Source organism: Anguilla anguilla, chromosome 8, assembly GCF_013347855.1.
Source record: "Anguilla anguilla isolate fAngAng1 chromosome 8, fAngAng1.pri, whole genome shotgun sequence".
Classification (NCBI taxonomy): Eukaryota; Metazoa; Chordata; class Actinopteri; order Anguilliformes; family Anguillidae; genus Anguilla; species Anguilla anguilla.
Genome location: NC_049208.1, coordinates 32,943,530 through 32,969,479, shown reverse-complemented (window position 1 = coordinate 32,969,479; position 25,950 = coordinate 32,943,530). Strand labels below are relative to the sequence as shown.

The 25,950-nt window shown below is 40.1% G+C and overlaps 1 protein-coding gene across 1 annotated transcript; it reads left to right on the top strand.

Annotated features, from left to right (window-relative positions):
* The first annotated feature begins 7,673 nt into the window (after nucleotides 1–7,673).
* LOC118233132 (melanocortin receptor 5-like) lies at nucleotides 7,674–25,699 on the top strand. The gene is made up of 2 exons (XM_035428509.1): nucleotides 7,674–8,031; nucleotides 23,136–25,699. Exon 2 carries the CDS (start codon nucleotides 23,225–23,227, stop codon nucleotides 24,209–24,211), a length of 987 nt encoding a protein of 328 aa, XP_035284400.1. The 5' UTR covers nucleotides 7,674–8,031; nucleotides 23,136–23,224; the 3' UTR covers nucleotides 24,212–25,699.
* Nucleotides 25,700–25,950: the final 251 nt, after the last annotated feature.

Here is a 25,950-nt window from a genome sequence, read left to right as displayed (position 1 = left end):
TAATCAGTGAATCTAATGTTATTTAGGTATATTAACTTGGCTTTTAATACAATTGCTTGGAGATTTTGCAGAGTTGGAGGAAGGAAGAGATAAGGCATCGCTAAGGGTATTGTGGGTACAGTTACAATATAGAGCCATTTTATCCTAATTTAGTGAATAAACTTAATTCTCTCCTGGCCCATGACATGATGCTATCTACAAATTGAAAATTCTAAGCAGCCATTTGTGGACTACCCAAGATTAAATATTTCAGTTTTAGTTATAGGGGGGTCTAGCTGCCCTGAGAGTTTTATGACATCAAATCTTAGAATGATCAAGTTGTATCATTATTTTGTAGTTAAATCTATGTACTATTTACCTATTTAATTTCAGGTAATGACTTGAGGGGTCAGCGTCTCCCTCTTACCTACCACATGCATCAAAGATAAAATGTATGATAAAATGCAACTAGAACCTTTTTGTCAAAACTGTGGATGGAAAATTGGTATGCAGTGTTTGATCATTGCAATTCTCCATTCCTTAAGGTGAGGCAAATGTTGCTATTTTGATAGGATATTTCTTGATTTAAAAAATCAATATATTTAATGATTTTTATTTGTAAGTGAATGTTTTCTCCTTTTAATTATTCCTATCTTAACAATTTCCTGCACCACTGGCATACATTTGATGCATTGTTAGACCGTTAGGCAAGCTAGTTGCTCCAATTCTGACTGATAACATTCACCATTCTGTCAAGTGTCAAGAGTGGATTATTCAAGATTTACTTCATATAATGAATAACAATTTTATAACCAATAAGGATAAGCCTCGTTTTGTTGTTTTAGATGTTTTCTTTAGTTGTGCCATATAATTGCACATGAAGACTCAGTAATTCTTATTAATCCACTGTATAATGTCACCCCTCACCTCTCTTGTCTTGTCTGTTGTCATCTGAGCAGTTTTTCTTTTAAATCTCTAATCCTCAAAGTATCAACCGTCTTTTTGAAAAAGAGCCTCTCAACAGATTATTGAGATTGTGAGCATGAACTTTAATTGCCCTTGGCATGTGACTTTCCGAGATGAGCAAGATAACCGTATCTTTATTCCTCAAAACTTTACAAGCCTCTTGGTGACATGCATTAACAGATTCAAAACTTGTCAATGCAGCCTTTCACCTAGAATACATGTAGTTAAAAGTAAGGAATCTGTAATTTTTTTTTTCATTATTTTTGGATGTGCTACCTCACTCATGTTTATGAGTTGTTTGATCAGTTTATGTATATTTGGGCTTAGCACTCTTCATTTTGCTGGTTGATGCACACTTTTTCCTATCTCCAACAGCTGTCCTCTAAGCCCTTTCTACAGCTGGATATATACTGAAGCAATGCAGCTAAAAATACCTTGTTCAAGGGTACAAGGGCAGTGTTCTCTAAACCTGCAGCCTTTTGGTTACAAGGCCAGTTCCTTAACCATTATACTGCACTGCAAACATCTTAGTTATTAATGACTGTCAAGTATTATGGATAATTGTTGCAGACATTTTTGATCATTCCTTTTAGCCCACAAGCTTACTCCACCATGCAGGTGTCATTGTTCAGTATCTAGCTATGATTGGTCAAATACTCTCCCTGATTGTCAGGATCCTAAACAGCATTTGCACATGTGGAATCTTATGACAAAGTCTTATGGAAGAGATTTCACTTGAGGTCCCCAGCTGAAATTGTACAATTGTACCAATAAGCACAGTATTTAACATACTCTCAGTTTAATCCTTTTTCTACTGTTGTGTTTTTAAAAGTTTAAAGTTTAACTGTGAAAAAAGTAAAACAGGCACAAATGCAGAAAAAACTTGTACAAAACATACCAAGCCTGTAAGCTACAATACAGACTTTTGGTGAGGTAAGTCTAAAAACTTTTCTCTCCCTGGCTAGATTCTCATTGAAAACTATATTTGTCAAATGTAAATTTCACAAACTATAATATAAAATGTGCAGTCAACAAAAAGCATGACACGCCGGCACAGGAGCAAACACGAGGTGGCTTCCACTGACTGGAAAGCAGACCCGGGTACCCAACCTCTTTGAAGAGCGGTGTTGCCTGGAAAATCTAGCCCAGCTTCAGTCAATGCTTTTATTTCCTAATTTTTTCCCGGTGTTTTGAGGTTTCCTGCTTGCGGTATTTACTTTCTCCTGAAATTAATTTTGCAAACACTGTCAGCGTGCCCCACAGTCTACGGTGTCCTCTGTATTTCTGAATATAATGTCATTACGTATGCACTGGTGTATTTTAAGCTCTTCACTCAACGCATCTCTTATTCGTGATTATGTATTCTGCAAGAAGCAGTTGTTCTCCTATAATGGCAGCTAAGTAATTCTGAATGCGGACTAAATGACATCTCTTGCACTGCCAGCAAGCTGATCAACATGCCACACACACACACAGTCATGGACATACATATATTCTATAAATATGACACTATTGCCTGTTTTTTTTATGTATGCCACCATGGCTTGCATCAGAATAATTATATAGACTAATTTTCCCTCCATGAAGTGAAAATACCATTAAACAAACATTAATTATCAGTGAATTGTGTTTAAATAACCTCAGAAACCAAGGCAAACCAAAAATGGTTGATCCCCAGAGGCCATTCAAATAAAACTTCATGCTGAAGGATAACTAGGGTATGGTACAGTTCAGCTGGAAAGGCAGTTCGGTTGCACATGGCTGAAACGGCCGCATACTCCTACTCTGCCTGATGTGCCTCTCCTTTTGGGCTTCCCTCTTCTCATACAGGAGACTGTTTGCAGTACACTGGATGAGCAGTTGAAAAGATGAACTGTAATATTTACTGCTATGAAGACAATGCTTCTCATCCCCTTGTTCTGCTTCTCATCCCTTTGTTACGGGAGTGCCGCAGGGATCTGTACTGGGTCCTCTGCTGTTCTCCTTATACACCAAATCTCTTGGTTCAGTCATTAATTCACATGGCTTCTCCTATCATTGTTATGCAGATGACACTCTTCTTTTCTTCCCCCCCCCTCGGCCACACAGGTCGATGATAAGATATCTTCCTGCCTGGCTGACACCTCCACCTGGACGGCCAGCCACCATCTGAAGCTGAACCTCAACAAAACTGAGCTGCTCTTCTTCCCATGCAAGACCTCCTTACTACGTGAGCTCTCAAACATGGTTGATGGCACCACAGTGACTGGCTCTCACTCTGCCAAGAGATTGGGGGTGGTCTTGGATGACCAACTGGACCTCAAGGAGCACATCAAGGCAACACCACGGTCCTGCAGATTCCTTCTGTACAACATCAGAAGGATTCGACCATACCTGACGACACACTCCACCCAGCTGCTCGTCCAGGCTATGGTGACCTCTCGCCTTGATTACTGTAACTCACTCCTTGCAAGCCTGCCAGCTTGTGCCATACAGCCACTACAGATGATTCAGAATGCCGCTGCCCGACTCATCTACAACCTTCCCAAATTCTCCCACGTCACCCCTCTGCTGCGATCACTCCACTGGCTACCGCTTGCTGCCAGGATCCGGTTCAAAGCCCTGACCCTTGCCTACACTGCAGCCAACAGAACAGCCCCCATCTACTTGCAGGACATGATTCGATCCTATGTCCCTGCTCGACCACTCCGCTCTGCGGCAGCAGGGCGCCTTGTAACCCCTCCCACCCGACCAAAGGGATCACAGAGCTTCTCCACCCTAGCTCCCCAGTGGTGGAACGAACTCCCCGTCCCTCTCCGAACCTCCCCCTCACTACCCATCTTCCACCGTGGCCTGAAGACTCATCTCTTCAGACTATACCTAGACTAACCACTACCACGCTGTATATAAATCCCCCCCCCCTTTTTCATGACACTTGTTACATGTTGCCCCATCCCAGCACTTTTTGGTAATTTGTATTTGTCCTAATACTGTAGCTTATTCTTCTGCCTAGTTGGCTTTGCAGAGGTTAGGTCTGAATAGTGTTCACTGTGTGAACTAAACTGTGTTCTTGGTTAGAAATAGCTGTACAAAATAAGTATTGTATCTTACTGAACCTGTGTTTAGTAGTTGTCTATGACCATGAAATGCACTTTTTGTACGTCGCTTTGGATAAAAGCGTCTGCCAAATAAATGTAATGTAATGTAACAATACCTCACTGGGAGAAAAATGACTACTACAAAATCAAACGTGCATTACATTACCTAGGATACTCATATGCCAGTCACCGGCTGCCGCACCCGTGGGGCGCTGCCCTGTCCAGCGAGGCCACGCCTCCACTTCTGACACTAATGTGCCAGCGGGGTTCCTGCGAGCCTCCAACTCAGGTCTCCAGGGGGAGAGGCAGCTGCGCTTACCACTGCATGAAAGACAAATTCACTGTTAGTGGAGAACCGCACCCGCAATATTCTTTTCAAAAACTAAAACTACAACCCAATGAAGATTCATTTCACCTTCAACTGCCTGTGATCAGCAAAAAAAGAAAACATCTAAATAAGTGTGAGCTGATTGGTTCATTTTCATGCTAAAGGAACATTACTGTATATTCGATTACAGTAAAGGATAATTGCTGTAGTATTTAATCAGAATTTACACAAAACCTATTGTAAATCTATAGAAACATGCGGCATACAGCCCCCAACCACAAAGTACTGTTGATAATACAGTAATATTGCTGTTAAAATGAATCAAATTTGACACAAATAAAATGGCACACAATGGGGCACACAGATTCTATAAGGGTTTGAGTGGGTGTACCTTAGCCAGTGCTTTTTGTTAGTTTTTTCCCTGCAGTACACCTGCCAATCACAGACCTTAGTCAAAGAGACTTCTCCTCATCACTAGTTCTCTTCTCTAGTACCGTGTTGTCTGTAGGAAGTAAAATAATCACTGACTGGCAGCCGAGTACATCGGAGCAGAACACGCCATTGAGCTGCAGTGAATCACGCGCATACGTGTGAGTGGTGCAGGGGTAACTCGAAAAGGCATAATTGTTAGTCACAGATTAGGGAGAGAAAGAAAAAAGGACTGAATGCAAGCCACGGATGACCTTTGAATTTACTGCTTGAGAAAATGGGAGACATTCTGTATTGACTTGCAGGAACAGATGGAGTGAAGAAAAAAACTGCTACTTTGAATTGATCATAAATTGCACAGGAAAAAAGAAAGCAGGTAATGACAGCAGAAGACCAAGGCTGAATACGCAAAACTACCATTGCCCTGCATTGAATGGGAAGTAAACATGCAGCCAGCTTTCAACATGCATGCACAATCAGGTGAGTAAATCCCAACCTCTCATATATGATTGAATAAATTACTCCTCATGTATCAAGACTACTCCCTCTGTATATGACATCAATATTGCCCACCAGAGCCATTTCAGATGAATTTACAGTATAACTGAATTGGTGGCTCTCATGAACTCATACACTTGCTAAATGTTGATGTTGTTCCTACAAGGTTCCTACAGGAGGTTATGGGAACCGTCTGATCACATATTTTAACTGTTGTCAAAAGTTATCTAGCCTCAGGCAGACCCTTGCTTGAAATGGACTAAATACAGCCTCTGCTGAAGGAAACCCAATGTAAACACTCCAGTTTTAAATCATTCTAGAAGGATTTCCAAGTCACCATTTCTCTCAAAGATTTTAGGAAAGGTGGTCTCTAAGCAGTAATTAGCCTTTATGGAAAGAAACAACCTATTTCAAAAAATTCTAACCTAGCTTTCAGTGTACAGCTCTGAAACTGCTTTGCTTAGTGTGATCAACAACCTTCTCAGGAATGCTGATGCTGGTAACCCCTCTCTTTTAGTATTATTAGACCTCAGTGCTGCCTTTGATACCGATGATCGTGCCATTCTTGCTGGACTGCTTCAGAAACTGGATTAGCATCACAGGCATAGACCTGGATTGGTTTTATCTCATCTCTCTGGCAGGCATTTTTGGTGAGCATACATAGTCATCAGTTTCAATTGCCTGTTGAGTGCTTTGAGGGCCAATCTATGACATACCATTTAACTTTTATGCTGATGATACCTAATTGTATCTGCCTACAAAACCTTGCAATTTAAAGAAGTTACAGGCTTTCCATGCTTGTCTGTTTGATTTTAATTGTTGGATGGCTCATACTTTCTTAAAGTTAAATAAGGACAAGACTGAAATTCTCATTTTAGGTAGCCATGTAGAATCTGAATATTTTAATTTTAAGCTTGGTTATTTTTGAACAAAAAGGTTTGAGCTGCACATAAACAGATTAATACAATCTTGTTATTTCCAGCTTTCCATTTCTTTCAGGATCCTAATAAAGCAGATTGAAACACACAATAGTATATGTCTACCGCTTAATGAGATTCCACAAACAGGGGATTCCTTGTTCTAAGCAATTAAACTGAGCTGAGCTCTTCAGGTTCAATTAAGCCCCCTCAACACTAGATCTGTAATTGGGAATAACACCGGATTTCACACCACTATATTTGGCCATGTGGTCACAAATGGACAATACTACAAATATTGGCCATATAAAATTTTCAGGGAATGTCGGTCCTTTTTAATTGATTTCCCCTGTATTTGCTTTTTCTAAAGTCTATACATGTGTCACATCACCATTCATTAATCTATTATTTTTACAGGGGTACAGCTAATGGTTTTTGATGTATTGTTATTACTTGTAAATTTTGAACATGTTCATACTTCAGCATTATAATTGTCGTGGAAGAAGCTTCAATGGGAAGTTCTGGGAATTCTTTGTCTCCATGTCGGTCATTATTTTTTGATAGCAGAGCACCTCCTCATGTCCCTTACATATTAGACTGTAGAATGCCTGAAGTGGCCAATCAGAATCGAGAATGCTCTTGGACAGTACAAAATTCAAGACCGGTCACTGATTGACAGAAAGGGAGAGAGGGAGAAGAATGTCAGACAGGCAACAAGATGTCGATGAGGAACAGTCAGAAATTGTCAATCTGATGAACTTAATAACTATTGATAAGGAAATAAACTATACAATTACAAGTAAAATTATGCAATTCTGTGTTCAGAACAGAAAACAGGTGAATATGTTCCTATGACAAAGTATTTGCATTTGTCTTTAGAAAAGGTGTAAGCCTACAGAAACCCAGAATTTTACTCTGTGAAATAAATGGCCTTTCAGTACATGGCTTAATCTTACAGCAGCAGTATTTTCAAAATAACACATTTTGGAAAAATATTTCTGCTACAGTACATATCTAATGCGTTCTGTCGTGCATTTTAGACATGACTAAAATGACCATGGTCCTCAATTTCTAGTGACAGATATATATGCTCTCTGAAAACATTAATTATGAATACAGGTCTTTATAGGAGTGGAATCTACAAAAATGGTGTGGGATTTAGACATGGCGAAAGGGGTCAGGCTGGGGGCTGAGCCCGGAATGCTAGTGGTCCCATTGGTTTCTAAATATTTCTTAACACATCATTTTGTGCGCTTCAGTTTTAAAATAAGCATACTGATATCTTCAGTTCAATGTCTGATGTATTAAAATACATAAACTTCTACAGTTATTTCACCGGTTAAATGTGACACATAAACATATAGAGAATGCAGCGGAGACCCCCCAGTCTACAATTTCAGATCATTGGCTATATTATAGTATTTTGTAATAAGAGGTACAGAGAACTGAGAAAACACCAGGAAAAACGAACAAAGACTGTAAAAAAAAAGGGAGCCCAAGTGCTTGATCAGTATGGAAATTAGCGGTTGCGCAAGCGGAGAAATGAGTTCCTTTACGCGGGAGAGGAAGAAACGAGGCAAGCCTGAATGCCCCTGACGGGAACAAATTATTCAAGTGGGAGGAGGAATTACGTTCTTAGCATCTGTTTTATGGGCTATATATGTCCAGTACCATGAGCGCATCTCGCTCCACAGAATCATCAAAGCTTATCCTCCTGCGTAACAGGCCATCCAGGCAAGCGAGGGTGGATACCGTTTTAAAGTACTAGTCTACCCGCCGCTCTCTCACTGTAGGATTTCTTGAACACCCGTCCACAGAAAACCTCCACGACCCATAGGTAAGAGTTTTTCTTTATTCAAAACTTCAGGGTGAATTATATGCTGTGAACGAACATCGGTTTTTACACAGGCGTTTAAATAACGTAACGAACAGGTCTCGTTTGTTTCCTTTTAATATTCTGTTCTATAAAATGTGCTGCGTGACTTTACTTGATCATGCTGCTTTTATTGTACAATGACATATTGGCCATTCGAAAGGGGAGACGTCGTAATTTTAAAATTGGTTGCATGAGTACAACCTGATGATCTAGAGAGATCAAACACCAGAAGGAAACACTCACGAAACCCTCAATTAAACATAGAAAATAACATTTTGAGCTGACAGAGTTAAATTATGCAGACGTGAGGGGTGGCTAACGCAGGTTGAGACTATTGTGAAACTGACTGCGCTCCTGTATGACCTCTTCATATGTTCATAGTTTGCACTGAGCCTTTTTTTCTGGTCTGGGCGATGTCCACTGAAAAGACAGATTGGGGGAGTTTTGAGGAGCTCAACCGCATCCTTCATCAGTTGTTAACGCGCGGTACCTGACAAATGAGTGGTAAACACATCGTTTCTAGTAAATGCAAACAGGTTCTTAATTGTCACTGTATGTTTCTCGCTTCATCAATATTAACATTATTTTCGCTAGCAAGAATAGCCGTACCGAAAAAATGTTAAATGTCTGTAAAATAGCGAAGGCACAACATTGTAAAAATCTGAAATCTAAATTATTTTATAAATTGCGGTGAAACACCGTAATACGTTTTACATGTGTTAGACATGCAGGCTGCAACAGTATGCTTAACAATCTTGTTTGCGTATACGGTAAAGTTCTGGCAACCCAGATGGCAATATTTTAATGTAAAAATTTCAATTTTTTTTTTTTTACTGTGTGTTAATTGGATCAAATGAAAGGGAATTGGTATACCCACCGGAGGACAGGCTGCGGTTATAAGCGACAAAAGAGAAGAACGTACCTAATGATTTTCGTTAAACATCGTTTGCGCTGTTAAGCTTAACTCTTGAGTAAAAACCAGTTTAAATGACAGGTGATTCAACTGTTTTCTGGTCAGATCGTGGGTGGGGCACGTATGCAAGAAATTAGAATTTAATTGCTTAATCACTCAGGTGTAGGCTATAGCCTAAACAGAGCATGCGTACAACGTTGGATTTCAAAGTTGAGTGTCTGCCAAGCAGATAGATAATTTAATTAATGACGTAGAAATTCACCAAAACATAAATAAATAAATAAATAAAATATTAATAACAAGTGCTGAGAAGTCAATGAGAAATACAACTTCGTTCAAACGGGTATATAGGCTATGAAACCTACATGTGCTGTAATAGATTTTTCATTCTTACTGTGTTCTATAAAACGGGAAATTATTCTGCTTATATAATGGCCCTTTCAGTCATCTGGTTGCGCATGCATGTGTGGCATGGGTGCATGTACATAAGCCTATTTTGTGGATGAATAACTGGCATGTGTTCAGGAAATAAGGATTGAATTTGCTCAGAACAGAAGGGGAGGTGTGCTTAGTGCTGGGAAGTCTCACAGCTCCTGGGCTGAATGATGAGCTCTAGACCAGAATCCAATGTTTTCTTTGAGGTGTAGATAGGGTCTTAAACATATCTGTTGAAGAAAACTATTCATTGCAGTTGAAAATCAGACTAATACCATTTTGCTGAAGAAAAACTGAAGAATGTGCATCAATCAAAAATTGTTAGGGAGATGTGCTGAGCCTTAAAATGGGATGTTAAGCTTGCCCTATACCTACACAGTACCAAGAGTTTGCCACTTTTCAGGGATTCCTACTAACCACAGACTCTCAGCCCTACAACATTAACTTGCGTATCTTCTGACCTTGCGCGAACAGACAGAATTCACAATCAACTTTACACGTCCACACAATAAAGCCCTAAACTTGGGTGATTTTATTCTCTTTCTACTTTTTCCTTCCAATTACATATTCACAAATGCTCCAGTACCACAATTAATAATTCTCCTCATTGCACATGTAAGCTAATGACAACTTCGGATCTTGAAAGCAGCCAATTGCTTGCAAAATAATTGGATACGCATGTATACAGTAACCAAAAACATTTCCATTAAAAAATATTACAAACACTTTTATTTGTTTGTCATTCATGGTAAAGGAATTACTGAATCCATGCCTATGTATTTTTTGAGCTAGAATGTGTGAATGCATGTCTCTCTCATACATTTATATGCATTATTATTATCAGTTATTATGTATATGTTATATAAGCAACACAGAACAAAAAGGAATGATATCTGAACAAAAACACTTGCAAAATGAGGCCAATCCAGGGCTTTTTGTAAGAATTCCCCTGTCTTAAATAAACCGCATTATCTCCAAAATGATATACAGTAGACATGTTTCAAAGCTAGATATAAAGAGCACATTTGTACCAAAATGACCAAATCCCCTGATCCTATGGGAATCTCACTCTGCAAACATACAGGACATATTTTCTGAAAAACAACAAAGAAAACCATTTTATTTATTCTGTAGTGATTATATTAAATGTACTTCTGATACTGGATGAAACCGCATTTCTTTTTCTAAACCTATCCCAGGATGTATACAACACCAGGATAAAAGTTTGGAGTGGATTGAACAAAGCAGTAACATTTCATATGCGTTTTCCCAAAGGTGGACCCAAGTGTCTCCTGGACCCAATCCTCTCCAAATGGCACCAAAATGGCACCTCTCCAAATGGGAATATTGTGTGTATCTTTTTTCCCAGCCATATTCCACTTCCAGATGCTAATTCCATTGACAGTAGTGCCACGTGGAACCCCACAAAACAAATAATCTTTATTTACCCATTCCCCTTTTTGATTAAGCCCTGTGTTTCAGTCAAATCTTGCCTTTTGGAGAGTTTCTATGTGCAGAATGTGTTCATAGTGGTTCCTTATCACAAAAACTAAATTCACTTATAAACTATCACTTGCTTTTGCCTTGCTGTGTGCATCATTTACAAGAAAATTGTACCAATAAATTCATAGACCATTTATAATTATTTTACAGGTTTTTTTGTTTTTTTTTGGCGCAATTTCTCCTATCGGCAGCTTGAAGAAAACATTTAGGCGGCCCACTTAAGGCATTTCAATGCATGAAAAATCCGGAAATGCATCACAAAGAAAATTGTTGTCAGGTCAAAGATATTATTAGGCCAAGTAAAAATGAATGAAAATGGATTTACACAAGAGAATAACTGAAGCTGGAAGTGATGCGTGACATCATCTACAGATGAACGTGACCTATGGTAGTCATTAGTACGGTTCAGCTCCTCTGTAAGGAATGACCTGCCATCGGTTGACTTACAGACGTAATGGCGAGATTGCCATTTTCTTCATTTCATGGAAGATTGTGACTTAGCACTGGTGCCTCGTAGTAAATTGGTTTTATGAAGTGTGTCAAGCTAATATGTGTTTTGTGTGAGTAAGGCATGGGAGTGCATCAGACAGTGCTAGAAACAGTGTATCGTATTCATGTGACCAAGGCAGGGCATGAGCACAAATCACAACAGGACACACTACCAGGGCCAAGGAGTTCCTTAGAGATCAATCATGAAAGCTAGGTCTAACAGGTCTAAAATGGGAAATTATCCAGTCAAAAAAAGGAATGCTGTGATAAGAAAGGAGAATTAAGTAGACTTGGTTAAGTCTGGTAGTCAGGTTAAGAGGTAAGGTGCTATTAGGATCATCTGGGAATAGCAGGTCCAGAATGATCTTATCATGCTGCTGTTGTTGTCAGAGTGGATGGCACGCGTGTCTGACAGAGTAGAGGTTAAATGAATGCATGAATAGTCTGATACAATATACACAACTATGTTCAACATGACTGCAATGACGTCTGTTCTCTGAATTCCAGACTAATGCAAGTTTTTGTTACACAACATAATGTTTGACATTGTTGAATTGAACAGTAATGTGTAAAAAAAACTCACTTATCTAGGTCGGTTACACAAAGATATTAGAGTCTGTAGTTAAATAAATAGAGAAATATACTCAGTATAACTGCTTTGCTATTAATCTAGTTTAATATCTAAATCCCATATACTTGTCTGAACATCTTCATTTTTTACTAGTTTCCTTGGATTTATTCCTCGCATTTCTCGACATAGACTGTGTATTCCAGCAGTTCACCTGTAAGTCTATAATGGTAATCGAAAGGCTACAGAATGGCACTCAAAAATAATATGAGTTCAAATTTAATTCTCATATCAAATGAATGTACTTATTTATTTGACAATTTGAAAACAAGATTTCATAAGACTGCATAGCAGACAGCAATTCTTTAAAAACTATCAAGGATAGAAGCACAAGACTGCCAGCAGGCTTATTTCCATTGTGGTCCTCTAACATTCAAACATAGACATGACAAAGCAGCCATTACAATACAGTTAATGCAATGCAAACAGATATGATAGAACAATAGACTCATCACAAGACAGACAGCATACTGGCAGATTATATTATAAAAAACAATGCTTATTCAGAATTAAGCAAGGAACAGGCTACAGCAGAATGGTATATCACTTAGTCCTAGGAACACCTGTGCATGCTTGTTGTTGTTACAGCCAAACTGCTTCTCAGTCGTTGAACACATGTTTTTTAGTACTTTCATAATTTTTCCTTGAACTTATTAACACAATGCAAGTCTGGCTACTTATCATTACTTTGTGTTTGAATTCCTCATTATCTACCAAATGGTTAATTTTAACGGCCAGGTGTCCACACCTTCACCAATGATGAGCCTATTTATTCAGCTCAGTCTTTGATTAGTTAAGAAAGTTAACCTCTTTTTATGTAATCATTTGCTATGTAGCACAACAAGCACATTGTGAATATGGGACCTTTATTCTTCATGCCATTGATTGCTATTTCTGACATGTGGCTTAAGAGGATAATAATCCATCAGAACCTGAACAGCTTCTAATTAAGAATAATTAACAGCTTGTTAAAAATCTGGGATTGCAGCTGTGTTTGGAATGAAGCCAGCATACACAGGGGTCCCCCAGGACTGAGAATAAGGACCACTATTATAGTATATGGTATGGAATGGCATAGAATAGTATGTTCTAATTATTATATATATATTAATTATTTTCTGTTGGTCTGACCTGTTTACCATATTATTGCCCAGTTTTTCACACTGATTGAGAGTATTTGTGGTGGTGATGGACTCTGTGTGTTTGTGGGGGGTGGGCTGAGGGTGGGAAATATATAATAATAATAATAATATCCTTGCATTTATATAGCACCTTTCCGAATGCTCAAAGTGCTTTACAGTCAGGGGGAACTCACCTCACCCACCACCAATGTGTAGCACCCACGTGGGTGATGCACGGCAGCCATTTTGCACCAGAAAGCTCACCACACCTTAGCGAAGGTGGAGAGGGAGAGAACATATTTTTAGCCAATTAAATCTGGGGATGATTTTGGTGGCAGTTTGCAAAAGCCAGATCTGGGATTTAGCCAGGACACCAGGGAACCCCCTACTCTTAGCAATAAGTGTCATGGGATCTTTAATGATCACAGTGAGTTAGGACCTCAGTTTAACGTCTCATCCGAAAGACGGCATCTCCTACAGCACAGTGTCCCCGTCACTGCACTGGGGCATTGGGGTTTATTTGACCAGAGGAAAGATTGCCCCCTGCAGGCCAAGCAACACCACTTCCAACAGCAACTCAGTATTCCCTGGTGGTCTCCCATCCAAGTACTAACTAACCCCACACCTGCTTAGCTTCAGCCATTCGGCAGGAGCAGAGCGCATGGAGGTATGGCTGCTGGCATGAATGGAAATGGGAATTCTGGGAACACACTCCTCACGGCTCATGCTGTTTTTTCTTTCTCCTTCAATTCTTATTACGACTACATTATTTCTCATAGTAGGTTTATTTATTTTTGGCCTAATTTTCTTTATGCATCATCTGCAACTATACGCAACCATCCAAGATGGCTGCAAGCAGAAAGGTGAGTTTAGATGGTCTTGCAGTCCTTTGTCCTCTAAATTGTCATTTGTAGCTCTAGGCCCTAATCTGACTAAACATTCATCTGACTTAATCATTTTACCCTATTTTGATTAATTGTATTATATTTTATTGTATTTTCTATTTATTTTATTTTACTTTTATTTAAATCCTAGTGCATGTATTTTAAATATACCAAATATTCTGAATAGTCAGATGGAAAAGGACTTTACTCAGAATGGATTACTCACTATGGTTGGGAAAGCCTAGGCACCAAACACAAGCAGTACACCTTTGGTTTGCCTCTGACTTGGATATGGGGCCGGGTTCTGCTGGTCTGGTCTGGAGCCGATGCCCGATGCCTGTCGCTGCCTACTGGGATTGGGGGTGCGTGCCCTGCGAGCCTTGTCTGGGCATTGTGATTCGAGAGAGCCGCAGTGAAGACCAGTTTGAAAGTGTGGACACAAGTGAGCAGGAGCGAATGAACAGTGGCCTGCCACTTGCTAGTGTGAACCTGCTGCTCTACGCCTGAAAATACTTTTTAAGTGCTGGAGTCCTGGAGGAGATTGAAAACAGTGCAACACTGTTCCGTTCAACAGCTACCAGTCTCCTGTGCCAGAAAACGCTCCTGGATTTGAACAAAGTGCTTCACAGCCAGCCTGCATCTATATAGCTCTTCCCAGCATCTCTTCATACGACATCAGTGTGATATTGCATGATGTACCTGCTTGGAATCTCACTCAATCTCCCTCCACACAGCGTGTTGACTGCCAAAAAGGTATTGTTTATACACAAAACTCAACATCAACTAACCTCTATGTAACATGGCTTTCCCAACAAAAGGATTACGGCCTAATGCTACGCTACTGTTTATGGTTTTAAACAATCCACCCATCAATTATACACTTCGCAATGGGCATTTTAAATAAAACAATTACCAGCACATGTCCTGTTCTATTTATCACTTTTTTTTGACAGGAGTACAAAATCTGGACATGTATTTGAACTTAAAGGGCAATTTACAAGTGTGCCCCTTATCAGACCCCTGAAGGGAAACAGACTGTTAACTGTGCTGACAGGAAGTCAGCAGGGTGTGATAAAGAAACAGTGCTCAGTTGCAAAACATCCTACTGGATCAGCATTATGTAAACCTCCAAAACATCATGTTTGGTTTTGTCGGAAAGCCGATGTCATGGCGAACAAGTTGATGTCACAGCTACAAAGGTTAACCTGTAGTGGTATGCTTGCAGAGATAGCCCAAGCAAGATCATTGATGTATTATTTTGGTAGGATTGTGTCTTTATTTGATGACTTGGGGTTTTTTATTTTTTATTTTTCAGTACATAAGGGGAAAGGTGCAATGGTTCAGGGAGACTCATCAATACGACCTTCTGTGTGCCATTCGTGTATAGCCATCTCACTCCACATACAATTTTTTCATCATTGGATATTGGCATTATTGAACACACTGTACAATAAATTTAATTCACTTTAACCAGCAGTTTCAGGGTCCTAATCTAAACATATAACTCAGGATATCTGCATCCCTTAGTCACTTGCCTATACACTAGTGCTGTACCAAGATACACAATTGTATCTGTGCAGGCTACACAAGCCAGAGGCATGTTCCCCCATCCAAGATAGATAGCGATCCGTGTACAGCCACACTACTGGCAGACGGGTGTAGCACAAAATTCTGGGCCCGTTACATAAGCAGTCTCTGTGGGCCCCCTTCCTCTCTTGATCCATGTCTCTCACGCATCATTCCAGGCTTTTCGAGGGCCCTCCCCCCATTCGGGCCCTGGGTAGTCAGTCCCACTTTCCCCCCCCACTATGACGCCCCTGCTGGCAGATGAAATGGCAGGCCTGCCATCCCTAGTTTACCAGATGGCTTCATTTCGACACTTTTATTTACAAGGACACTATAGGGTAACTCCCTTATTATTTAACTTCTTATAACCTGTGTTATAAGAAGGTCTGCAATAACCAGCCCCAGACGGACATTAAACTGAACCACTTTATACCTCTGGATGATTTTACAAGGTTATTGCAGACCTTAAAAACTTGATGTTTGTAATTATTTTACTCGATTTGTATGATGTATAATTTGTGGTTTTATTGATGTTCCTTTGTGTATGATGTTCTATGTGTAAATGGACTGCTTGTTGCTTCTCTTGGCCAGGGCTCCCTTGAAAAAGAGATGGAAATCTCAGCGGGACTCGCCTGGTAAAATAATGGAAAATATATAAATAATACAATGGTTAATTTCCTGTGGATTCTCTTTTGATTACAGATGGAACTTAATAATATGGCTGTTAAATAATTCCACAACTTCATACAGATAAATATACTGCGATTTAATTAAAATGCTATACGGCAATAAGCTATCAAACGAGGATTGTTGCTGCTCAGTGCAAAAACTTCAGTTGTTCAGCAGGTCACCCATCTCTTTCAGGATGAGACTGTGCGCACTGATTGATCGACTGATTCATTAATTTTCCGGAAATTCCTTCCGCTTCATACATTCGGCAGAAGAGAACACGACATATAAAAGCTCAATGCAGTGTATTCAGTCTGTTGAAGGCCCCGCACATCATTACAAGCAGTAATGCAATCAGACCATCGCAAGCTCACGCTGCCTGGGAGGAAGTCAAACTCGATTCATCAGTTCTATAATGTATCATAATGTGTTGGCTGACTAAAGATTGTAATTGGCCATTGGTGCTTTGTTTAGCCTTCCCACCCTGCTGTGTGGCAGAAAAGGCGTTACTTTTTTCTTTGCTTTGTCTCATCTTCACCCTGATGAGTCACTGACCTTCAGCCACCCATATTCCTCCTTTCTGTGACACATGGACACATCTCCTTCACTGCAGGTTGGTTGACCCTGCGAACAGGAAAACCATTTGCTCCTCAAATGTAAATGTCAGTTTGCTTAGGAGAATGTGCCTGAGCTAGTATGTACATTGCTTTTCTTTTCATGAAGTTTCTTTTTTGCTTCTGTCACTTAGTGTATATGGCATGTTTTCTGTTATGTTCTTTCTTTGGCTTTGTGCTGTTGTGAAACATCCTATGCGACCAAAGTATATTGACAAATAAAATCCCTGGCCAGTTTACATGGTATGTCCTTCTGTTCAGCACCATTTTCTAACCTCTAACCACTAAGGCTGAAAGGAGAAGTATCCTCATCAAAACATGAAGGCCAAGAGCTAGAGAATATTTGTTGCTTATATGACGCATACAAAATGGAATCTTCACTTGAGTGCTTGAGTATTTTAAGTAGTAATGTTAAAACCATGGCTGCATCTGAACTGTCCTTGGTTGCATGTACTATTGTATGTACCTTAGTCTGACTCACAGGATATAGACTGTGGGTATAAGCCTGCCATTGGCCGACGCTACATGAAACAACAACAACTACCTCAGAGCTAGCAACCTACACGCAGAAAATGGCAAGTTTTGGATTTGGATCGTGCAATAAGGCAGGCCTGCTTGGTTCTTTCAGTGAATGGCTGTAAAGATATACAAAGCATATGTTTAGAACATTTGCTGTCTAACAGGGATGTTCTTGGATGTCTGCCCACCTGTTATGGAAAAAGTTTCATATACCAAGCATGGCCTATCGTCTGCAGTGAGCTAGCGAGGGTAAACACAGAGATATGGTGTGAAAATACATGGTTTTGGTAGTGTCCCCCGTGGTCGCGATAATGGAGGACCAGGTGAAAACCCTGCAGTCAAGGGCGGTAGCTGCAGCGTACGCTGGGCAAGATCCAGACACGGACGAGAAAATAGCTGCTCCCCGACACTATTTTGCAAGGGCACCGCCTCTGCATCCTGGGCTTAGCGCCGCCCAAAACAATTGTGATTGGTTTAAAGAAATACAAACAAGCGTTTTTTTTCCCTATAGCGGAATGATAATGGGTTCAGCCAGACCTTTCTCCAGTGCTGGCACAGCACTGAAACAAAGTGTGGAGATAGATCTGGCTATGCAAGATTATATGTACCTTAACTGGTGTTACCTAGCAAACTCAGGAGCATTTTATCGAACCGTTTCTTCTGTTTCTCCAACAGTTTCAGTGTCTTCACTTTATTCATTTTGTCTTGCAAACTGCATGAAAAGGGGCTGTAAAGCAAGAAGGTTTACAGTTATGTTTCTAGGTTGTTCGAAAGAATAATCCTCAGCTACCATCCTAGCTGAACTTTAAGTGGGAAACACTTTTTACTCTGAAATGAGCACACTTTTTTGTACCTGACTATTTTGAAAACTGTTGTGCTCGAAAGCATTCTCATGATATAGTTCAAGTGAGAGTACCATGGCCTTGAATTTCAGGGTCTCTCTGCTTTCTGTCATGCTCAGTTATAAATATAGTTTTTTTTTTGTAAAAAAGAAAAAAAAAGTGTAACAGGGCCAATTTCTCCACTTTACAAAATCAGGCACAGAATTAGGCCCATCTTCTATGTTTTTTGTGTGAATTGTTTGTGTGTTGATTGTATTTACTGCTGGCTGTGCAACAAATTGCCCCTCGGGGATAATAAAGATTACCTTACCTTACCTTACATTAAACAAGAGAAGCTATGAACAGAATCTGACAGAAACAGCGAAATTTACTGCAAAACAGAAAAGAAGGCAGTTTTGTGGATGTTCAGTTGAAGCCTGTTAAAAATGGTAAAACGTGTCATTCATGTCATTCCCTCTGTTCCAGAAATTGGCTTGCTAGACTGGTTGTGTTATCAGATGTAAAGTAGAAGGGAGACCTAGCCTTCACAGTAAATGTCAAGTGTTAAATCAACTTTATTTCACTCTGACAGAGTGCATGTGGTCCATAATTGATTCATATAAACACATTCAAATGGACCCTTTTCAAGCTCCACTCAAAGCCCCTTAGTTACTGCTGCTGAGTCTGTCAAGCTTTTGTTTCTGAGAATAACTTTCCATAGGAAACCATTCAAAAAGAAAAGCACACACACACACACAGTAAAATGTTCAGTATTAAATCAGCTCTTACAGAGTTTATAGTATATATGTCCACTATGGCATCTATCAATTTTGTATGAGTTCAATTAACATTTTACAGCGTACGGCTCATCACCATCTGTATTTGAATATATTCAATCACATTACACTCAAAAAAGGTATTGCCTCATTTACATGCCTTTGGGTGTCTTCCTGTGGTAGTTGAGATTAATTGAGTACAGATTAGAGTGTTTGAGTCTACTCTGAGGGTGTTATTGACTGGATGAACCTGATAGGATACCAAAGTTTAGTTATTGGGGACTTCTTCTGTTTGCAGCTTATGGCTGGTTTTTCTTAAGTGGGGGAAACTTCAACCCTGGAGATGCTATTTGTTCAGGGATAAATCGATATGCATGGTGCATATTCTAATAAATGTAAACTATTGCTTTTGTATTATGCTGCACCTGATATTTCCTGTAGAGTTTAATTCCGAGGAAAATCAATTCCACCTTGAGTTACAGGTGACAAGCTACCTTAAGCCTGCCTTAACAATCTACCTCACTCTACTTACCTTCCATTTTGAGTCAGCTGTCATTCATCTTTTGTATATTAGAAAACGGAATGTGTTGTTGATAGCCAGCCTGCACTACAAATGAGGGTCCCTTTCAAACTTGATTAATAGCACTACGACAACACATGCAAATCTCTTGGACAGAAAAGCCATGGGAAAAAAAAACATTGGTTTTGGACATTTGAAAGACGTGTGAAGACAAAAACAGTGATCACATCACAACAGATGCACTGTTTCAAGGTTATTCAATGGCCCAACATTATGCTCTACAAGTTATGACATTGGGTTGATAACTGGAAAATCAAGACTCAGATCTCGGGTGGGCCACCACAGCTGGTCCCTCAAATGACTAAACCCAGGTTGCTTCAATTGAATATCTTTTACTTTTGTAAGTAATTGATATCATTCTGGCTAAGTGGACTTGCGAATCACAGACTGTTTATTAACTGGAGTTTGCAAAACTAAAGATGAGTCAGATTGTCCAAAGTACACTATACGACTAAGAGTATCTGGATACCCCTTAGTCTACATTTTTCATGGTTTGGGCTCAGCCCCTTAGTTCCAGTGAAGGCAAATCTTACTGCTACAGCATACAATCACATTCAAGACGATTATGTGCTTCCCCCTTAGTTTGGGGAAGGCCATTTCCTGTTTCAGCATGACAATGCCCCCTGGGCACACAGTGAGCTCCATATAGAAATGGTCTTGTTGAGAACGGTGTGGAAGAACCTGACTGGCCTGCACAGAGGCCTGACCTCAATCTCATCCAACACCTTTGGGACCAAATGGAATGCCAACTACGAAGCCTAACCGCCCAATCAGTGCCCAACCTCACTAATGTTCTTCTGGCTGAATGGAAGCAAATCCCTGCAGCAATGCTCCAGCATTTAGTATAAAGCCTTCCCAGAAAAGTGGAGGTTGTAATGGCTGCAAAGGGTGGACCAATTCCATATTAATGCCTATAATTTTGGCTGAGATGTTGGACATGAGATGTCCAAATACTTTTGGCCATGTGATGTATGTCTGACCAATTGAAGCACATCATTCCCTGTCAACCTATTAGTACACATATTTTGCAAGCTGGTATAATTATACTGGATACAAGGGACTGAATATCTGAGAAAATTATTATTTGTGGTGTTGAACACTGGAAATGCATCTTTACAGTGATGTCTAAAAATACTTACAATTACATAGTTATTTATTTATTTATTTATTTATTTGTATTGCTTCAGCCTAATTATCCCCATTAAATAAAAATCCTGACTGGCTGGCATAACCATTTTGGACATGTTGTACCTGGTAGCCATCTGTGCTATCTTTATCAGTTCTAATTTAAGAAGTGTGCATATGTAGGAGCTGCAGAAGTAGAAGTAACACTATAAGGCAAGAGAGCTTGCTAAAATTAACAACAATCTGCTACATAAATTGTAGCAGATACACATATTCCTTCTCAACTGTCTACCATCTTGTTCAATGACAACATCAAACAGGGGACAAGCTTAGTTTTTTAAATCTACAAAACAAATATAGTAGGCTGTGTAGAACCTGTTATAGGCTGGAACTCAGTTGCTCATGTGTTTACGTCTGTTGGTCAGTTTAATTCAAATTATTAAAATGTGAAAAAAGCATTATAAAATGAAAAATATTAAGCTTCTTTCTTTTGTTTAGTGGTGCACTGCCTCCTGAGATGATGACTCATCTAAGACTTCAGTTCACTGATGTCAGCGATGACTCACAGTCATATTGATTCAAGATTTCTTGATTGTACTGAACTGTAGGGGATGCACAGGGAGGCAGTGGGACAGAGAGGATGATGAGGTTGAAAAACACCACTACTGCATCCTGACCAGAGGCTGGAAGAATGGTTTCCAAAGGAAATGAATGAAAACCAGATATTTTTTCACCAACATCCAGCATTGATGCTGTTGATAAATGTTGATTGAGCCATTTCTGTAGGAGAAAAGTGGAACTATAAATAATATTAATACTAATATGAATGCTGCTGTTACTACTACTACTACTACTGCTACTACTACTACTACTACTACTACTACTAATAATAATAATAATAATAATAATAATAATTATTATTATTACCATTATACAAAAATTGTTGTGTATGTGTCACACACCATGAAACATCCCAGGGAGGGCCAGTATAGCTGGACACAGGGAGATGAATCCTGTGTTTTTAGTATTGCAGAGCGAGAGTACACTGTTTAAAACATCAAACAAAAATGTCACCTCTCACCTTCATTGGACCCTGGTCAAAATAGTCTAAAACAATAAAGTAAGAAAACAACGATTTTCAGCTGGGTTTTATCCTCTTGCCCTCGTTCTCTCTCACCTACTGTGAAAGCAGCGCACTGTCAAACCCTTGAGCTGATTAGATAATTCAGCTCGGGTGTCCAGTAGACATGGGCCTAGATTGCCCTGATTGCAGCTGGTGGGATTAAACAATCATTTATCTACAAATATGTTGCTGGAAGCAGAAGTAAACTTCCATGTTTCCTTCTTTCATAAAATGAGCTGGATTACCTCCTAAAATATTCATGTTTGGTCTCTTTATAAAGATTGTAAGACAAAGAATCTTTTGATAATGTCATAGTGCTTAGCCCTGCAGCCAAAGCATAAGGCCACTTTAATACGTAAATTTGCTAGTTTTCAGATAAGACAGTCCCTGCTTCTTCAGGAGGGAGAAAGTAGCTCTTGGGTGCATAATATCAGCCAGTTGGACATTCTGGGTGTACTGTATATCCACAGTTGTCATCTGAAGAATCTGAACATTGCATCTGGGCCTGGTGTTGTGTGATGTTTGGTGTGTGCAGGATGTGACATTTTGTCTTACAGCTCACCTGGCATTTTTACATTTTCATCCCTGGCTTTTTGGAATATTCAGCTGTGTCTTGGTTTTTGGACTTTGATCTTGGCTTTCTGGGAAGAAACAAGCTGTAGTTTGGTATTGTCTTTCATTCATTTTTTTTGTGTCTGTGATTTTCCCATGTCTACGGCATTGTTTTTTTTAAGGTAGTTGAACCTCGTCTTTAGACTAAACGTGAATATTTGTTGCAATTTAATACATTTCTTAATTTTAATCTGGTTGTGAGTTGTACATTTGATAAATGTTGATCCAACAGATTCCTCTGCCTATCAAAGCATTCTGTGATTTAATTTAATTAAATAGACTACATTTATTTTTTGGTTTTAATTCTTTATGCACTTGTGTTCGGGATTCAAAGTTCTGGACATCAAACGAGGCCATTAGTGGGTTAAAACTGCTGGATTCAGAAAATATTTCACTAAATCCTCACTTTGCTGACACGTGCAACAGTATGAATATTCAATAAAAAAAAATGTCTGTCTTTGTGTGACATTTTTAAGCAGGATTGTGTCAGAACTAAGTGACACTTCATGAGTTTACCAGCTACTGAAACTGATGGAAAGTACACATTGCTTAAGACTTGCTTTAGGTTTGCTTTACATCTTAATTAGAAGTTCAACTTAAAACACAGTGTGATTGGACTGAATTCAAACCTTAGTTTTTCAAAGAATCTGGCTGTTTTAACCGTCCCCTTCTCCTTTTTACTCACAGGAAACTGGACACCTTTGCAGGATGTGCAGTGTGACACATCACTGATCCCCTAAAGGCCATAGGTTAAATCCGCGGAGGTCCCGGACAAGATGAATGTGTCTGAGACCTCCCGAACACTGGAGCCTTTGTTCGGCAATGACAGCGCGGTGTCCTACAATGCCACCGTGATTCCGACCAAAACCAAGCCCACGGCCTGCGAGCAGCTCAACATTGCCCCCGAGGTCTTCCTCACCTTGGGCATCATCAGCCTCCTGGAGAACATCCTGGTCATCTGCGCCATCGTCAAGAACAAGAACCTGCACTCGCCCATGTACTTCTTTGTCTGCAGCCTGGCGGTGGCCGACATGCTGGTGAGCGTCTCCAACGCCTGGGAGACCATCGTCATCTACCTGCTCAACAACCGGCAGCTGGTGGTGGACGACCACTTCATCCGGCAGATGGACAACGTGGTGGACTCCATGATCTGCATCTCGGTGGTGGCCTCCATGTGCAGCCTGCTGGCCATCGCCGTGGACCGCTACGTCACCATCTTCTACGCCCTGCGCTACCACAACATCATGACGGTGCGGCGGGCGGCCCTGATCATCGGCGGCATCTGGACCTTCTGCACGGGCTGCGGCATCGTCTTCATCATCTACTCGGACACCACGCCGGTCATCATCTGCCTGGTGTCCATGTTCTTCGCCATGCTGGTGCTCATGGCCTCGCTCTACAGCCACATGTTCATGCTGGCGCGCTCCCACGTCAAGCGCATCGCCGCCCTGCCCGGCTACAACTCCATCCACCAGCGCACCAGCATGAAGGGCGCCATCACCCTCACCATCCTCCTGGGGATCTTCATCGTCTGCTGGGCGCCCTTCTTCCTCCACCTCATCCTCATGATCACCTGCCCGCGCAACCTCTACTGCGTCTGCTTCATGTCCCACTTCAACATGTACCTCATCCTCATCATGTGCAACTCAGTCATCGACCCGCTCATCTACGCCTTCCGAAGCCAGGAGATGAGGAAGACCTTCAAGGAGATCATCTGCTGCTACAACCTGCGTAACGCCTGCGGGCTGGCCAGGAAGTACTAGGATGACTGAAGGAGCCCAGAGAAATCAATTTGAATAGTTGGTGACAAGTGCTTTAATGTTTAAACCATGAAATACATTTCCTGTGAATATGCACCAGCCAGTTGTTTTCGAGTGCTATTTTGAAGTGTATTGCTCAGTTTTGTTGGATATACTGTGATCCACTGTGCTCTTGTTTCCGCGTAAAGAAGAGGCTGCTGGGACTGCATTGTAGGTGATTTTCAGTTCATTTCAGATTCACCATTTGCTGAGACTTTGTGTTGTGCTCTGGTACTATGAATAAAAACAAAGATCAGTTTTAGATAAATTTTTCCTCATTTTGTCTTATCTCTAATGTTTGTGGTTTGTTTTCCATCTCTGTCTCACTTTCCTTTCCCATCTTTGCTGTTTCACCTGCGTATTACTGTGTGCACCAAAAGTGTACAGTTGAGCAAAGATTGTATTTTATGAGTATATTTGTCAAAGGTGTAGAGAAATGTGATTAATTGTGAGCTTATCTTCTGTCAGAGATAACTGTAAAAACATAATGTATCATAAAATTGACTTCAAAAATTGCAGGGTTCAGTCATGTCATGCAAGAGTGTCGTACAGATTTGACCGGGAAAAAAAGTTCAACTTTATTCATGATCATGTTATTTTGATTCATGCAGATATCTAAAAATAAACTGCCCCCAACACATTGATTTTATGGAAATAATTCTCAGCATTGCATATTGCAAGACTTATTATGCTTCCCAGGGTACCTACAGCTCTGTGCTGATTATTCTCTGTGATCCAATGCTTGGCCCAAGAGTGCCACTAGAGATATGTTATTAAAACCTAACCGTGAACCCCATGGAGCACAGACCATAACAGATGGCCAGGATACCTTTATTCATTTTTTTTTCTTGCCTGATAATCAATGCGACAGTAAATAAATGTACTTTTCATGGGCAACGTAGCATTTGTACTGAAAAATATTAAAGAGAAGGATTTTCTGCAGGCAGTTGCCGTGGGGACTTTTCTTCAGAGATTTAGGCAGTCAACTAAACCACATCTGCTCAAAAACTTTCTATCTGCAAGCTCACAGCCTTTTAACCGAAAGCCAGATTAGGTCACGAAAATAAACAGGTATTAGGAATACGAACCAAAATAGGTTACAAGGCTTGAACTTTTGCCTGCAATAAATGGTGAGGGATTTCCCAATCAATTTATGCCACATATATCTTCTGATTTTCATACAATCTGGGAAATCCCAGGGGTGCCTCTTGCCTTATGACTCATGAAAAGCCACAGTGGTGCAATTTTCATGCCCTCAAATGTGTTAATGTAATTTGCATTCAAGCATTCCAATGGGATGATGTTACAGCTTAATGCTTTGCAAATTGTCAGCATGTTCATGAGTCTGTGTTCGGCGTAGTGCTCAGTAAGGCCTTTATATTTTTCTGTTATGCATGTTTGTAAAGCGAGTTGTGAATGTATCAAGAAAATAATTTAAATAAAATACCTCACGAAAAGCCTTGCTTTTGTACAGCTTACATTATATACATGCCTGTATTTCCATATGTACTGAAGTCTACTGCTCTCTCAACGGTGGTCTCTTAATTGTCGGGGTTGTGCCATGCAGAAGCAATGCCACGACCATGGTTGGACACACATGGGTTGACACATGTTGACACATTTTTTCAGTGTACTCGAATGATCATACAATTAGTTATTCCTTATATTAATGTGTCTGATTGAATAAATACAGCATATGTGCT